The sequence below is a fragment of the Pleurodeles waltl genome, chromosome 6 (assembly GCF_031143425.1).
Source record: "Pleurodeles waltl isolate 20211129_DDA chromosome 6, aPleWal1.hap1.20221129, whole genome shotgun sequence".
Taxonomy (NCBI): domain Eukaryota; kingdom Metazoa; phylum Chordata; class Amphibia; order Caudata; family Salamandridae; genus Pleurodeles; species Pleurodeles waltl.
Window position 1 is genome coordinate 72,040,811 of NC_090445.1, and position 18,640 is coordinate 72,059,450.

An 18,640-nucleotide genomic window follows, 5' to 3' on the forward strand; every position below is an offset into this window, starting at 1 on the left:
ATGTTGGTGGTGCTAGTAGAAAACGAGAAAGTATTTTACAAACTTGATTAATGATACACATTTTTCTCACTCCAGAAAAGGAATATAGGCCTAACTTTCCTTAAATGTATCAGTATGCTGTACGAAAGGCCACACAAGAGAAAGTGTCCCTGTTAGAAGAGGAATGAAGGCAGAGGAGACCCTGATATTTGGTTTAACTATAGACCCACTTGCAAATGGATCAAGAATGATGCCCTCATACAAGGCTTCCAGTGGCCACAGTATGGGAGGATTTTTTTTCTATATGCAGATGCCATGCATCTGTATTGCTGCTTTGGGCGAAGATTGGTACACATATATATTTGGGATTTCTCAGGACTGAGAATGAACTGGTCCAAAGCAATAACGTACCTGGTCCTGGGGTGAGAGCTTGCGGCAGCATGGCAGTCTAATTTGAGAATAAAGTAAACATCATGGAAAATTACCTGTGTGTTTATGTGGTCTGACGTGAGGTTGTCTGGTGGAAAACAAATATAGTGCTCTTCTTACCTCCTTGAAACAGGACTTAAAGAGCTGGCATTCTCTCCCATTTTCTGTTATGGATAAAGTTGCCCTCTTTAAAATGTTTCCCTCTGTAGGTACTTGTACAGCATCCAGAACTCTCAGTTCCTTTCTACGGGCTGGTGACTCCCGGGGTGTGCGTATCCAAGTGCCATCAGTCGGTTTATGACTGGAGCTGAGTCTGGCTAGTGTACAGTTGGGCTACTGGGCCGTACACCTAGTAGTAAATCACTGCACAGAGGGCCTCGACTGTATCTTTACCAATAACTATGTGTAGCCCTCCTCTGCCTTTCACTTAGGTTTGTGCTGTACAGATACTACATACATAGATACAAACATGACGCAGTGATTGGCACTTGAAGGTAATTACCTCTCGCACACCTTATACAGTAGTTGTTGTCGGGATGGTCTACTCCCGGCTACTCTAGCAGAAAGATGGGTGGAATGAGCAGCTCACAGGGGAAACATGGTTATGGAGAGATTCTCAGGATTTGACTGCTTCACAATTTAAAAAGTAGGGGGCCATAGAGATGAGAGAAATTGTTTGCAAAATGTATACCACATATATGCCACACAGTGCTGTTGCTTCCTCCAGCTGCGGCATATTCATCGTAGGTAAGACGCGAAAGTGCTTACCCCAATTTAGTCCATGGGGTTGAAGGTGTCATTCAACAAAGTGGAGCACTTTATTGTGTCCCAAATCTATAGATTTATTGCAATTAAAAGTCCCTGACCTGTTTGCAAAAGTAAACGCTGACCTGGGGTAGTTAAGTGAGGAGGAATGGGGGTAGACACCATGATGCCTGACTCCTCCTCTAGCTGCCCCAGGTGTGTCTGAAAAAGGAGACTTCTGTGGGGCAGTAGACTTAACCCGAATTTCTGGAAGAAGATGCCAAGGATCTCTCAGTACCATGGGATGGTTTCTCTCAAGATTGATCTCCCTAGCCTGCAGAGGAACTTGAGGCTGCTCAATTTATGTAACGCTTAATTAATCTGAATCGGCTAATGGCCAAAAAGGACATCGCCAACAACTTTAGACATGAAGATGCACCCCCACTAGAAGCTTTTATCTGCTAGGCCAGAGGCTGCTCATGTGGGGCCCATTGAAACCACTTTTACTGTGAATCAGCTGTGGGCCCCTCTCAGGGGGGGGTGAGTACTGCAGAGCGGTACAGAAGCAACATAGAGGGCAGCGGTGGGGAGGACAAGCAAAGGGGGAGAGACCATCATGGAGCAGGCAACAGAGAAGCACACAGGCGAGAAAGCAAGGGGGGAAGTATATGGGGGCATCAGCAACATGTAAGTGGGTAGGGAGAAGCACATGGGTGACAAAACAGCATGAGTGGGAGAGTAGTACACACTAGAGACAGCTGGAAAATACATGCACTCTCATGAGGTGCTTAATCCAGAAGAAAAAAGTAGTGCACGAAAAGCAAGCAGTGGAAGCTAGCCAATCAAAAGAGATGGTAAAGCAGCTGTACTCCATGGGGAGGGACAAACACAAGATTGAAAAGCTGGGACACGATTAAGAAGTAGGCAAATAAGTGATAGGAAAGCCAGCCAAGGGCAAACAGTGGACAAGGTCCAAGCCCCTGTATGTTCTTCAATACCCCACATTAGCCCCCATGCACTGTCTAGAAGGCTTGACCTAAAAATTACTTATGTGTCCTCATGGTGCAATGTGAATCTAATTCTTAATAACTCATCTTTTGCCCTACTGCTAGATTTCCCAAGTGAGCTACCTAATCCAGAATGCCCTGCTGCTGATAATCCGAATCCCCAAATGCATCTTTAGAAGAATGGTGATAAATCCCTCTGGAAAGCCATAGGAGGCTGACACATGAGGAAATGGCTTTGAAGCAACTGAAGATCCCTCATCGACATCTACAACATTAGGAGTCCAAGGGTGTTGAGTCAATATGGGGCAGCATAGGGGTACAAAGCAGAGAGCAATAGGTGTTGTGTGACCCACCTCCTGCCCCAACAATGGCCACAGTCTCCGTGGTGCTCACCCCGCTGCTGCATTCTCCTGGTGGCCTCTTTCCCTGTGACAATGCGATGTGGGTAAGTGGATGTGCACTGCCCGTAATGGGGGAGTTTGGTGGTAGGATGAGTGCAATGGTACTCAGTTCTAAAAGAGACACTGGTCATAGCAGTCTATTGTTTTATGACTTAGTTCAGTGCAATAGTTACTTTTGTTGTTGGCAATGTAATGTTGTGCTTCCATACACAAACTGCCTTGGTTGGTTGCAGCTAACCTGTCCAGATGTTGGGCTTTAATACACTGCTGAACTTGTGTAGTTCTCCAAATGTCTTTTTTTACCCAGAAGATTCAATTTTCAAGTGGATTAGGCTTGCCAGTGTGGGAATGTTTGTGAACACTCACAAAGGTGTAGACATACAGGCCTTCCTTCTGGAAATACCTTTTGATGTCTCATGTCTGTTCGGTGACAAAGCTCATTTGGCCGTAGCACACTTTAAGGAGAGTAGAGCTATGGTGTGCTCTCTGGATCTTTTGATTCCTGCCGGACTGTTTTCTCACCAGTTCAGGAAATTCTGAGGCTACTCCAGGGGGTTTGCATACAGGCAACGACAATCTCCAGAGCCCCCTCTGCAGTCAGCTCAGTCCTTTTGTAGCAGATGATATGGATCTGGCAGGCAATAACCCTCCCATTCCCTGTCCCATGCAACGACGGACTCTAAGCCACATTAGCTTGCCTTTAACAGTAAATAGCCACCCTGGACGATGCCGACTCCAGTACTTCTTCACATGGGAGGCAATCAATCATATCCAAGAGATTGGTCCTTCAGATTAATAAGCATGGTTATGCCCTACCATTTCTCTTGGCCCTGTCACACCTTCTCCCAACACCAGACTAGCTCTTGGAGGAGCACTTGTTCATTCTAATGTAGGATCTATGAGTTTTACTCTCCAAAGGAGTCATGAGGAGAGGGATCTGGACTCGGAAATAGGGACAGGTTATTACTCTCACTATTTCCTCATATTGAAGAGGGATGGAAGGCTTTGGCTCATCTTGAATCTTCCTCTGATTGCCTTTCTACAGAAGAAAATATTCAAAATGTTCATGCTGCCCAGGTTCTCTGTCTGCTTTGTGTCCAGGAGACTAGATGGTGGCCTTGGACCTGAAAGACACATATTTCCATATAACCATCCTGCAGTCCCACAAACCGTAGCCGTAATTCAAGGTAGGCCAGGAGGATTTTCAGTTTGCCATGCTCCCCTTCAAGCTTACCAGGTGTTCATGTAAGTGACGGCAGTGGTCCATTCCTATTTTTGGAGGTCAGGATACCAGTGTTCCCCCACATCGATGACTGGCTGTTGAAGGAGGGCCCGCCACACTCAGTTGTAGACCACGTCCAGTCAACAGTGAACCTCTAAACATTGTTGGGGGTTCATGATCAACGAGCCAACGTCACTTCTGACTCCTTTGCATAGGCTCCCCTTCATCAGAGCTATCCTGGATATGGTTCATTTAAGGGCCTTCTTCAGCACAAGTCCAGGACTTTCGGGCTCTGATCCCAATGTCCAGCCCTGGTCCTGGATCTTGATGAGATCAGTCCTGAGGCTTCTTGGCATTGTAGCCTCCTGCATCCTCCTTCTCAAACACGCCAGATGGCATATGTGGGATCTGCAGTGGAATCTGAAGTTCCAAAGGGCCTAGCACCAAGGCAATCTGTCATATACAATCCAGGTTTCGAGGGCAACTGCATGCGACTGAAATGTTGGCTGCTCAGTGGCAAACACCATTCCCTTTCCCATCTAAAGATGAGGGTGGTAATGGATGCAACACTGCTTGGTTGTAGAAGTCATCTGTGGGAGGTAGAGATCAGAGAACTCTTTGAACGCCACAGTGGACGAGCTCAGCTGGCAGGATATGAATGACAGTTGCATCGTAAGGTGTGGCGCAGGGTATCTTTTGACGGAGGGTTAGATCTCTTGGCCACCGTTGAGAACATGCAGTGTCAAAACTTTTGGGCGTTAGAGTGCTTGCAAAATCTCTTGTTAGGAGATACATTCTGTCTGGAATAGAACACATGACTCCTGTACACATTTCCACCATTGCCTCACTTGTCCCTAATTCTAAAGATGATCAGTAACAAACGGGTCCAAGTTATCTTAATGGCTCAAATTGGGCTTCTGAGTATGAGTTTGTCACCCATCAGGTTGCCTCTCCAGTGGGATTTGCTGTTGCAGCACCAGGGCAGGGTTCTACACCCAAAACTTCTACACTTTTGTGCGTGGCGATAGAGTTGCAGCAATTGTCTGCGTTCCATCTGTCTCCTGAGGTTGTGGATGTCATACTTGCTGCCAGGTGTCCATCTACAAAATTCATTTATGCTTGGCGCTCCGACAAATGCAAGGCCTGTTGTGGAATCCTCAAAATGGACCCCTTATAAGCCAAACTGATGGATGTTGTATTGTTTGTTTTGTCTTTGGGCCAACAAGGGCTTGCAGTGGGCACTATTAAAGGTTATTTCTTGGCCCTTTCAGGTTTTTTTCTGTTTGCCAGACTAACTGCCATGTTTAAATCATTTATTGTAATGTGGTTTCATAAAGCTTTAACACACATTCTTTTCCATGCTATTTCTAATGCTACAGAGGAACATTAATTTGGTATTGAAATTTCTCATGTCTACTCCCTTCGAGGTGATGCACAGCTGCTTGTTGCATCTTCTGAACTTAAAGATTGTCTTTCTCATTGTAATTATGTCAGCTCATCACATGAGTGAACTCCAGGCTCTAGCAGTTCAAGACTTGAGCAGTCTCCTTGTTGAAAGTCATGACTCCTTTCCACGTTGGGCAATCCATCACTCACCCAGGATTGTTTGCCCGCCTCATCACTCAAAAGGGCGAGAGAGGCTATATCTGTTGGACCCCAAAAGAGCTTTAGGCTTTTACATTGATCATACCAATGACCATTGGGTGGACAATCAGCTTTTTGTGGGATTTTCTGTGGTGAGAAAATAAATGTTGTACAGAAACGAAGATTTTTGAGGTGATATGTCCTCTGCATTATGATCTGCTGCACATTGGCCAAAAAATGCAGAATCTGGAAGGTCTAAGGGCCCATTCCACTAAGACTAAGGCTGCCACCACTGCATTAGCACACTGAGTGCCTTTCCTAGCCATCTGCCTGGCTTTCACGGAACACTACTTCCTTGTTGGGTCTGGTAGGAAGGACATTTTATGCCCTCAGTCCTGAAAGATTTGTTGGTTCAAGTCCACTCCACAGAATCTCCAACTTGAGTAACATTGTTATGGTATCTATTTTAAAGGTGGGAAATCCGCAGTTAGAAGTATCCATCAGAAGAACAAGCAATTTACTTTTGGTAGCACTCTTTCTGGGGAATAATCTAACCACGGATTCCTCACTGGTCTTCCATCTTCCCTTTATGTGAAATGGCATTTTTTTTGCCATCTAAAAATGTCCCATATTAAATATCTGCACATTGGTACTAGCATTTGTTTTGTACTCCATGTCCGAGGGCGCAGAAAGAATCCAGTAAAAAAACTGATATAAGCACACAGGGGTGGCGCTTATATGTTGCTCTACTCTGTCACTTCTGACACAAAACAAAGCCTACTCAGAGTAACACAGCTCATGGAGCACTGCTGTTAAACTTTTCCAGGTCTAGTCTTGCACCTGGGGAATATTGAAGATGAAGAATCTGATGTAAGACAGAGTATACACCAGAAAGAGCGTTACCAAAGGTAAAATAACTTGTTTTTCTAGTACAAATAGTACAAAAATTACTAAAAAGAAAAGAAAAAAAAAGTAACAAGTGCGGCATTGGCAGACTTACAAAGGCTAAATAGTCATCTTTTAAGTTGCTGATTGTTGTTTTCAGGACTAATGAGATGAACCATTTTCCCAGATAGTGTATTAAAATGGCAAAAATAGTTAAATAATACCGCCATAGAATGTGCTACCTTATACGGCATCATTTATATTTTCTTTCTGCATAGTTTAGTCAATAATGCCGCAGAATTTGGCCCGCTATTGCCCTATGTTTTCCAGTTTATCTAGTTGTAATTGTCTACACGATTGTGCAATGTTCCTAAAAGAGTGGCAGTATATATCCAGTTCTAAGTATGCTTTATCTGTTCATACGGTAATGTATGTGTTTTATCTTCAATGCAAGTGGCTTTCTTGCTTTTTTATATGTTGGCCATATGTAAAAAGTACTAACTACATATCTACAGTATGAATTTCGGCAGCTTCCTGAAGTCCGAGCCTTTTCCTGCAATTTACACTCTTTTAAGATACCTTGGGCCAGATGTACCAATGGTTTTATGCGTCACAAACAGCGATTTTCTCTGCTTGCGACGCGCAAAACCCACAATGTGATGCCCTTTTCCCATTTTGCGAGTCGGTAACCTGGTTACCGACTCGCAAAACGGGACTGCGAGTCGCAAATAGGAAGGGGTGTAAATAAATAAAAGTCCAATTAACCCCTTCACTGCCAAGCCTTTTCCCCCTCAGGTACTGCCTTTTTTTTGGCTATTTGGGGCAGTTTGCGCCTAGGCCCTCATAACTTTTTGTCCACATAAGCTACCCACTCCAAATTTACATCCTTTTTTTCCAACATCCTATGGATTCTAGAGGCACCCAGAGCTTGTGGAATCCCCTGGATGAGACCAAGAAATTAACCAAAATGCAGTGAAAATTTCACTTAAAAAAAAAAAAAAAAAAATTGAAAAAAGGGCTACAGAAGAAAGCTTGTGGTTTTCTCCTGAAAATGACATCAACAAATAGTTTGTGGTGCTAAAATCACCATGTTCCCAGCTTTCAGGAACAGGCAGATGTAAATCAGAAAAACATATTTTTCAATACAATTTTGGCATTTTACTGGGACATACGCCATTTTTATAATTTTTTGTACTTTCAGCCTCCTTCCAGTTAGTGACAGAAATAGGTATGAAACCAATGCTGGATACTGGACAGCTAAACATTTCTGAAAAGTAGACAAAATTCTGAATTCAGCAAGGGGTCATTTGTGTGATCCTTCAAGGTTTGAAATTGAGGTGAAAAAAGGAGCCATTTCTGTCCATGTTTTCTTCTTTAACTTTTTCCAGCTATGGCAGATTTTTAAAACCAGTGTACGCTTAAGTCTGCTGTACTCTTCTGGTTGCAGGGATATATAGGGCTTGTCGGTTCATCCAGAATCCTAGGTGCCCAGGGCCATAAAGGAGCTGCACCTTGCAAGGGGTTTTCATTGTATACCAGGTATACAGCAATTCATTTGGTGCAATATAAAGAGTGAAAAATAGGTATCAAGGAAACCTTTGTATTTTCCAAATGGGCATAAGGTAAGGTGTTGAGAAGCAGTGGTTATTTTCACATCTCTGAATTCCGGGGTCCCCCTAATAGCATGTGAATTACAGGGCATTTCTCAAATAGACGTCTTTTTTACACACTGTCTTACATTTGGAAGGAACAAATGTAGAGAAAGACAAGGGGCAATAACACTTGTTCTACTATTCTGTGTTCCGCCAAGTCTCCTGATACAACTGGATACAACCTCACTTGTGTGGGTAGGCCTAATGCCCGCGACAGGAAACACAACATGGACACATCACATTTTTACATTGAAATCTAACGGTTTTTTGGAAATCGCATAGCTGTGATTTTGGCCTCTAGCTCAGCCGGCACCTAGGGAAACCTACCAAACCTGTGCATTTTTCAAAACTAGACACCTAGGGGAATCCAGGATGGGGTGACTTGTGAGGCTCTCGCCAGGTTCTGTTAACCAGAATCCTTTGAAAACCTAAAAACTTGGAAAAATAACCACTTTTTACTCACATTTCGGTGATAGAAAGTTCTGGAATCTGAGAGGAGCCACAAATTTCCTTTCAGTCAGCATTCCCCCAAGTCTCCCAATAAAAATGGTACCTCAATTGTGTCAGTAGGCCTAGTGCCCGCAACAGGAAATGCCCCAAACCCAACATGGACAAATCACATTTTCCCAAAGAAAACTCACCTGTTTATTGGAAAGTGCCTAGCTGTGGATTTTGTCCTCTAGCTCAACCGGCACCTAGGGAAACCTAGCAAACCTATACATTTTTTAAAACTAGACACCTAGGGGAATTCAGAACGGGTGACTTGTGAGGCTCTCACCAGGTTCTGTTACCCAGAATCGTTAGCAAACCTCAAACTTCGGGAACAAAAACACTTTTTCCTCATATTTTGGTGCTGCAAAGTTCTGGAATCTGAGAGGAGCCACAAACTTCCTTCCACCCAGCATTCCCCCACATCTCCCAATAAAAATGGTGCCCCACTTGTGTGGGTAGGCCTAGTGCCCGCAGCAGGAAGTGCCCCAAAACACTACGTGGACACATCAAAATTATCAATTACAAAACTACCTGTTTTTGCGGAGGGCACCTGGGTTTATGGTCCTGGGCTCAGCAGCCACCTATGGAAACCTATCAAACTCAGACATTTCTGAAAACTAGACACCCGAGGGAGTCCAGGGAGGTGTGACTTGCGTGGGTCCCCCAGTGTTTTCTTACCCAGAATCCTCAGCAAACCTCAAATTTAGCTCAAAAATCATATTAATCCCACATTTCTGTGTGGGATCACCGCACAGGCACCAATTATCTACCACCTAACGTTCCCCTCAGTCTCCTGATACAAATGATACCTCACATGTGTAGGTGGGCCAAGTGCCTGTGACAGGGAAGAGCCAAAGACATGTCGAAATTGAGGGGGAACCAAAGCGGGTCCAAATGGGCAGTTTGAAAAAAAAAAAACGTTTTTAGGTTTACAAGTGTGGCAAAATCTTTATCTGTATATATGCGACAATGCTGGGTGGTAGGGATTTTGTGGATTCATGCAGATTCCGGAAGAAAGCGCTCCCCCCGTGGGCCGGGTGCAGGATGAGCTGGTCTCGTCCTCGGCAAATGGAAACCGTGGCCAAGGGCGAGACCAGCTGGTCCAGGGCACGCAAGGGGTTAATCCACCTTGCGAGATATCTTTCTGAAACATTCCATCTTCATATCTCACACTTCATCACTTTCCTTTTCAGCACCCTCACTTCAATCTCCCCTGCACATACTTCCTTGCATCTCCTTCACTTCACCACCCCAACGCACACCACACCCACTGACCTGTAAGCACTGCAATTTCATTTTGTTTTTCCATTAATATTTCAGCAACTGTGACACACATTGCATAGGATCACAATTAAAATTAATATTTCTAGCCATGTGTGCTCTGCAGAGGGGCCATGCATTGTATGAGCATGTTTTTTTAACACCATTATGAGCCACTGATGAGCTCTGTTAGACACTTGCACTTCCTTGGGCCTGAACTCCAGAGCTATCAGTTGTGGCTTTTGTTTAACACAACCTGAACTCATTCAGACACCTGGAGGCAACTCACTTCACAGTACACACTGTACAAGAGTAATATTTTCAGTGCTTCATTTGAGCAGGTGCTTGCAGATGGGGCTCACCATCACCGATTTGTGGGGACCGGCACTTATTTTCCTCAGCAGACGCTGATCCAGAGCAAGAGAGAAAAATACAAAAGTGGAAAAGATGGAGGAAGAGAAAGACAGAAAAACAATGACAAAGGGACAAAGCAGGAATGAAAAAGAATCTGCAAGACTGAGATAAATCGTCTGGGAGGGTCTGCTTGGGAATTAAAAAGGCACAAGATGGAATGAAAGGACTTTAAAAATGTCTATGGAGGCAGCCTAATGGTTCAGACATGACCAGGAGATCAGACGAGGGCCCATATTACATAAAGTGTCTGCAGGGGCAACAGGGATGTGCACCTGGTCTCTGCACCCCAGGGGCACTTTAATGTTACATAAGGGACAGCAGACATTTATGCGGCCTCTTCAGTAATACAGATCATGCCGGTGTCCAACCAGCTGTATCATAACAGGGTGTTCCCTCATTTGCAAGGCGTGTGGGCAGCGCATTATCTATAATACGGAGCATCTAGTTAAAGGTGTGCCAAGCTGCAAACAGGAACAGTGCGCCCTATGTATAATACAGTCCCAGGTGTTCACACGTTTGCGAGAGCAGTCTGGAGTCTCTCCTTCAGGCGCTGGAGTGCCTCCAGGTGCCTGGGATGAATTCACGAGCCAGACACAGAGAACAGCTTTTGCAACAGGTATTACTTTTATGAGTCAAGAACACTTTGCCAAATTTTCTTTTTATGTAGCTGTGGTAAGGACTCCACAGGAAGAGCTGCAGAAGTTCCTCAGTTAAGCATGTTATATAGCAGAGCCTGGAAAGAAGTGATCACAAGGGCAACCCACCCCAGATTCTTACCTTTCGTTGAAATCTTTCCATCCCTCTGACATTTTTTACTGCTTTGTAGGAAAAGCAACATTTTTTTGTGTTAATTTGCCAGTTGCTTAGAAATGGGTGACTGCTATTGGAAAGCATGATACACTTCTTTAAAGATGTTTGTTCTACAGATGTAAACAGAGAAAAAAGTAACTTTGCGCAATATGCCGTGGGATGACTCAAAACGTAATGGCGATTTCATATAAACGATGGTTGAAGAGGCCTGAACCTCATAAGCCAATTGCTGCAAGGGGCTGGCCCAGAGTCCACTTTGTGTATATATACACAGCAAGAGGTCTTGGCTTACACCAGACCTAAAACAGGATACCCTCAACTAAGTAGTGCAATGATACAACTCATCTAGAGACCAAAATGTTCCTGGGCGGGAAAAATAAAAGAATATGAAGGTAAGCCATTGAATCATGGGTAGGGAAGTGAAATAGACAACAAACCATCCAGTCATAAGCAAGGGGCTGAACCAAGTCTCTCGGTATGTTCACTGCTAAAACTCTCTGTAGCCAAAACCTAAAAACAAATTAGGTGAACATTAATGATATAGGGGGTCATTCTGACCCCGGCGGTCTTAGACCGCCGGGGCCAGGGTCGGCGGGAGCACCGCCGACAGGCCGGCGGTGCCCCGCAGGGCATTGGTCAGACCGGCAACACTGGTGGTCTCCCGCCAGTGTACCGCCGCCCGTTTGAATCCTCCAAGGCGGCGCAGCTAGCTGCGCCGCCGAGGGGATTCCGACCCCCCCTACCGCCATCCAGTTCCCGGCGGTCCGCCCGCCGGGAACCGGATGGCGGTAGGGGGGGTCGCGGGGCCCCTGGGGGCCCTGCAGTGCCCATGCCACTAGCATGGGCACTGCAGGGGCCCCCATAAGAGGGCCCCTACGAGTATTTCACTGTCTGCTTGGCAGGCAGTGAAATACGCGACGGGTGCAAAAGCACCCGTCGCACCTTCCCACTCCGCCGGCTCGATTACGAGCCGGCTTCATCGTGGGAAGGACGGTTTTCCCTGGGCTGGCGGGCGGCCTTTTGGAGGCCGCCCGCCAGCCCAGGGGAAACCTCAAAATACCCACCGCGGTCTTCCGACCGCGGTACGGTATTTTGGCGGCTCCCGCCGGGCGTGCGGTGACCGCGCCCGGCGGGAGTCAGAATGACCCCCATAGTATTTGATAAACCACATGAAATCACATTTTCTAACTCCCTTTAGCACCTACAGTTTATTAGGCATTTGTTATTGGTCATACATACACCTTTTTGTTACTATTTTCTCAAAATTGCCTTAAGGTAGGCTAACATGCTACACCATGAAAGTATTGGAATATTTCATGAGCACGTCTCAGCCTTTGTCTTTTTTTCTATTGAATGTATGTGAAAATGTGCTGTAAAATGCATCAATTGATCTATTTTTTCATAAGATTATCTCTGAGGAAATCTTCTGGGCCCGCCTACAAAAAATTAAGCTTGATCGCCTTACTTGCTCAAATCATGTGCAGGTGTTACACCCTACCACTTTTGAAAATCACCAACTGCCACTGGTTACATTTGATGCAAACAATATTGAGATATCCGTGCTTAAAATTACTGTACAAAGAAACCCATGTTATAGTAGTAAAAAGCATTGAATAAAGCATGTATTGGCAAAGCCAATCCAGTGTTGCCATTAAAAGCAATGCAGACATATTGGCTTTCCTAATGCTTCTTTGCCTATGCTTTTCTGCATCTGCAAAAAAAAAAAGAATGCTTCTTTGAAACCAAATACATTTAAAAAGCAAGATGATTTGTATGCATGCATACACACATATGCATAAGGATACCATGGTGGCCCAGCATGTAGACTTATATGCTTTTATGCAATACCATGCGTGCACATGGCATGATGCGGCCGTCATTCTGAGGTCTATGTGTTGGGTGCCATGATCCATGCATCACATTTGCGACCAAAGAGAGCAGGCTAAGAGTCATGAACTTTTTTAGTGTGTGATTCTTCTAAGGCAGGATAGTTCAACTGTGCAGGCAAAGTGTGAGAGCTGCTTGGTTTAAGGCTTTGCAACTGCAATGCACGCACTATACAAGGCACATGGATAGACTCAGAACAGACTAGAAGTCTCAGAGCACCACACGATTCTCATAAAACTTGCAATGGAGCCGTCTATTTTGGATCCCTGGAGTATTGAGCCCTCGTGTTTCAGAGTGTTCTTTGCTAGACTATCAAGATTCTTAGGGCCTCATTAGGAATTTGGTGGTCCATGTACTGCCATATTGTTGGTGACGGTATGAGCGCCAACAGACTGGTGGAGAAGACTGCCAAATTGTGAGTTTTGCGGTGATCCCAACAGAATACAGTCAAAGCACTGCCGGCACCGCCAGTGCGATCAGACCACCACAGACAATTGAACGCAAGAGCAGGCCGGCGGAGGTCATGTTTCGGTCGGACCTATTACTAGGCTACACAACGAACTGTTTAAAAAAAGACACTTACCTTCAGGAAGCCACACTCCTCTGGAGCCGCCATGGAACCACAACTAGACATCATCCCGCTGCTCCTTCTCGTAGAAAGACTACGAAATCTTCACCGCTAATGACGACAGCAACCGTAAGTACACACACTCACCTGTTACTGTTGTATATTGCTAAATTTTGTATACTTACATAACATACCATGGTGGGGTGAAAGGGCAAAACTCACACGTAACAGTACACTGACACCCACACTCACAACTACAAAGTCAACCACACATACACATCACACACTGCAGGCAGCACACACAAACACACCACACGTCAAAAACATGCACGGCAACACAACACAGGCCAGTCTCACACAATACCAAACAACATAACAACACGTCACAACAACACCACAACCAAACCATCATACAACACAATGTACAACCAACTGGGAACGAACACAAACAATTACACAATCATATAACTTAGCATTCGACACACACAAACCACATCGTACCTATCAAACCATGTACAATACACGTGTACTCACACAGTCAAAGCACACAAAGCCACACACCACAACAACAAACAGATGTCAACACAAACACTACACAATGCCATGACAACAACATTTCAGCTAAATACACGTGCCCATCAGACAACACACACCCTGTCACTGGGGGACAAAATTACTGCACACACCCTCACATACTGCTCAAACAAGACAAGAAGCACAAGCACCACACACACACAAATATTCACACACAACGTATCAGCCAGGAACTAATTTTACTTAGGAAAGGATAAGCTTTGTAATGTTTTATTTTTGTGTGTTCTATCTGGCTGTGTTTGGTGTTTTTGTTGCAAAGGATTGTGGGGTGTGAAGGGGTGTGTTATACAATGCAGTTTGTAGGTGTGTCGGCGTGTGGATGTTTTGTTAGGTGTGGGATTTTCAAACAAACAATGTGGTTTGGTGTTTTACTGATGTGAATTCCGATTGGTTTTCTGCCATGGAAGACCCTGCTGTCAAGATTTGTAAATCCTAATATGATCTGTGGTTTTTTGGTGGGCTGGAGGTGCTGGTTGTAGGACTTCCTCTTTTCCGTCCTCCAGTGTGACTCAATATGGCGGTCGGATTACTGCCAGCATGTTGGTGTTTTGGCGGCCGCCACCATGGTGGTCTTTGCAAAAGACTGCCAAACTCGTAATGAGTGTCTTAGTGTCAGCAGCCAGGGGGATATCATTCCTTTCAGGGATTTAGACTTTGCTATTTTGAACATTATTTTCAGCAATTTCTTTTTCTTAAGGATATGAACTCTGACCTACTCCATTTTCTCCATGAGATGAGCAATAATTTACACAGACCTGGGTGTATTTTCTGTAGTCACAATGTTGTATTAGCTGAGTGTGGTGAGGAAGCAGTTGCTTTTTGTCATAAATGAAGGTTCAATGCAGATGTGTATTCTTTATGTTAAAGCAGATGAACCTGTCACATTAAGAATCATTCCAAGCACAAATTGAATTTACAAATCACCGAAACTAGTTATTGTCATAGCAACAAGTATTGTAGCTCAAGTATTCTATTAAATCTGTAGCAAAGATTTCACTTACATTTCAGCATTGGAATGTCCCAAAGCTTCAACATTCTACAGAGTCAGAAATACAGAGATTGTCACAAGGCATATCATATACCAAATCGCCAAACCAATATTACTCCTTGCATGTTTATCAGTTGATTCAGGGAAACATGGAGACTGACATTGTTCCTATTGGATTAGTATTGCAAGGTTAGTCCAAATCTGAGGAGGGCAGGAAGGAAATCAACACAATTAGCGGAGGGGGCGGAGAAGCGGGGTCAGGGGTTAAAAATGAAAAAACAAACCCGGCAGGGGGCATCATGGAGAGTGGAGAGGACTTTTGAGGGTGGAAACAGCACGTGAGGGAGACAGCAGGAAAACGCCTGCACTCACAGCGAGTGCAAACAAAAAAGAAAAAAGCATAGTTCCCTGAATACAAGGAGAGTAAGAAAACAAGTCATTCAATCAGAAAACAGCAAAGGCATGAAAGCCATCCAACCCAGAGCTAGGGCTGAACCTGCTATATGTATATATTTCAATGTATTAGTGACAATAATTCTTCCACAACAGTTAAAGCTGTGTGTAGAGGAGTCCTAAGAATCCTTTTTTTAAACTATGAAATCCTTGATCACTGTTTACCACACTTCACACATATAAAGCCTATGTGTTTTCCACATCGAAAATGTGTACATTTCAGTCAGAGAAATCCTATTGAAAGTGCAACATAACTATACTGTATATCAGTTATCTGTACTGAAGACAGATATTGCGCTTATGTTCATCAAAAGCAATTGAGGTTCTGGGGTCTTAATAATCAAGTACGAGGCCAAATGGCTTGTAAATGTCATCAGAACTTCATGCCATATTATCTGCTATGTTGTTTTAACACATAACATGTTTTTGTTGTAATACAAAATTGTGCACAAACATTAAACATCTATTTTGGCAAATTATGATTATCTGTGCTACTACAGCAGCCCCTAAATTACTTCCCAGGTGGTCAATCATATATTTTCTAACTCTCTAAGGGTCGTGATCAGGCAACCAAAAAGGGAGGAAGGTGCATCTGCCTTGTAGACTGATCCTTGTGGCAACCCGTAGTACTGTAGTACCACTGATTCTGTTTGGTCTCGCAGCACGGAATGTGGTCCATGGTATCAAAAGCAGTGGAGGCCAAGTGTAGCAAAGAAAGTAATCTTACATACTCCTAGAGAGTCAAAACAGCGTCTACCACCACTAGAAAGAAAATGCTTCTGTGTTGGCATGCATTTATACGGGGATGGATCATGATGTGGGCTGGTGGATTGGACTATTAGCAGAAATTGGTCAATACGATTTGTTTCATTCTAAAGGGGTCTAAAGGATTTTTGGGAGTTTTTTTTGTTCATTATCTTAATGTTTTTTTGCTGCTAGTCTTTGCTTTTAGGGTTAAGCTATTTTTTCATTATTGTTATGAGAGTTAGGAGACCCTTCCACACACCCCACAATTTCCTTATCCCCCCACTTCTGCTTCATGCAGTTCCCTGACACTTATCGCACCCCATTGCGTATCCGCCTATGGGACTTTGGTTGCAAACGCAACCCCTTTCAATGTGTGCTTCACCCACTGTGCTCCACAAGTACTCCCTCTGTTCCTCACTGTTTAAGTGTCGTCCTAAGGCTGGACAGTCTCTAGATCGGCTCTCCCCTCTCTCCACCCTTTTGACCAAACATGCAGCCTTTATTCATCTGGATTTAGCCCCATTTTTCCTAATTGTTTTCTATGATCAAAAGAGGCAACCAGACACAGTACCACCTCCTTGTGTCTCGTTTGGTGGAAGAAAGTGTAGGAGATACCTGATCAGTACTCAGTACCTAACCATTTGGTACACTAATAGAAAAAGGAATTATTGCTTTTGTTCTTTCATTGCTGGTCTTTAATAACATTCTCACCCCCACCCGTCAGTAAAGTTTTAGGCACAATATCTCGTGACCATTGAATAGGCAGGAGGTGTTGTACGGGATATGTAAAATAGGATGGGCCTTGACCTACAGAGAGCATACAGCCAACACCGTCAAACCAGTAAGTAACGTGCACGCTACAAGTACTGACGACAGTGCACCTTACTGGAATGCATATCACCACTGGTGGTCTCCAGGAAGAATAAAGCAGGAACTACTCAGCCAAAAAAACAATAAAATGTATCCTTTCACAGATCCTCTTCTCATCAATCTGTGGGACTGTTAACATATAAACCTAAACCACCCAGGTCTGATGTTACCCAGTCACCTCAGAGATTCAGAGCAGAGTCAGCACAGATGGATGCCCTGCTAACGATGTCAGGTCTGGATGGTACTTCGAGACAACACAGTTTGCAATGACTGGTCTGCCTGCTCCTCTTTGGAATTTACCAACTTGTACCCAAACGTGTCCATTTGCTTCCGGCATACCTGTTGAATGACTTGCACTTTGTGAAAGTTGAGTTTTTTCCTCCAAAGTGCTGGTAGCTTCTGTAGACCAAACCTGGTGTTGTGGTCAACCCAGGACTCCAACTGTGGTAATACAGTGAGGCCAATGCTATTATACCAGTGTTTCACATAAGACATAGGGTCTCTCACCAGATCTTCATAGCGCACAGTCACATACCGGCCCTTCATAGACGGGGGAAGGTCCTTCAGGGCAGTCTCATAGATTTTCACCTGAGCGTTGCAGATCTCTTTCATCACAGTAAAGATATTGCCACTTGAATTCTGGCCATTGCTGATTATGTTGTCATCAGCCGCTAGCCCGCCTGTAATCAAACGGGAGGCAACAATCGCCCGTGGGTCACGCACCACATGGATGATTCGAAGGTTGAGGTTTGGATCTTCAACCAGTGGAAACAAGACTTTCAGGTCCAAGAAGCGTACCACCTTCACCACAATGTGACTGTGAGCCTTGCAGGACTGCTCAGCCCTCTCGAATGGGGTTAGATAGCATACATGGTAACACTCTTGTCCTTCCTGTAGAGTCAAACCCAGTAATGTGTCGCAAGCTGGTGGGGAACACAAAGCTCGGCTGGTAGACCATCCGAGAAGTTCAGATACAAATTCACTACGAGGCAAGAAGGGTTTCAGCATTGACAAATTGCAGAGAAAGAGCTCCCTAAGAAGGTCGGTCATGGGCTTGTGAAGGAAGGTGGGACTCTTGTTGTACATGGTGGCCCAAACTACCCTGGTAGGCTCCGACAGGTAGAAGACGGAGGGGTTCTGGTTGAAGATCTGACCCACAAAGTTGGAACCAGACCTCCATGTGGAGAGGATGAGTAGGTGCTTCGTCCTTCTTCTGCTTGGTGACTCAGGGTGATTGTGTAAGGGGAAACGTTGCCACGCCATGCACCAGAGAAGGAGGAGTAAAGACGCCAACAAGCAGAGGCACAGTCGGCAAAAGGTGATTCTTCGAACCATTGTGCAGGCACTCTGTGGAAATGGAGGCAGAGAGAGAGAGAGTGAAAGACTGACCCAAAAGAGATAGGAAATGTGATTAAATGGAAAACAATTAGAAACAAATAATGTGTTGATGAAACCATGGTCAGGTGGTATAAGTCATCACAAATAATAATATTTATTTATGACTTTCAGAACAGAGCATGTGTAAGGTATAGGCAGAAACATTTGCTTAGGGTATAGGTTGCCATGCTGATTTTCAGCTTTTTCTGTTTTCTATGTTTGCCTTTCTTCAGTCTCCTTTGTAAGTCTACCTACAGTATAAGGTGTTTGCCAGGAC

General features: G+C 44.5%; 1 protein-coding gene across 1 annotated transcript; it reads right to left on the reverse strand.

Moving 5' to 3' along the window:
- Positions 1-17,214: 17,214 nt before the first annotated feature.
- LOC138301484 (carbohydrate sulfotransferase 5-like) lies at positions 17,215-18,072 on the reverse strand. The gene has a single exon (XM_069241996.1). The coding sequence runs from the start codon at positions 18,070-18,072 to the stop codon at positions 17,215-17,217; it is 858 nt and encodes a 285-aa protein (XP_069098097.1).
- Between the last annotated feature and the right edge of the window lie 568 nt (positions 18,073-18,640).

Coding starts and splice junctions, on each gene's coding strand:
- LOC138301484 (XM_069241996.1), bottom strand. CDS start 18,072: ATGTACAACAAGAGTCCCACCTTCCTTCACAAGCCCATGACCGACCTT.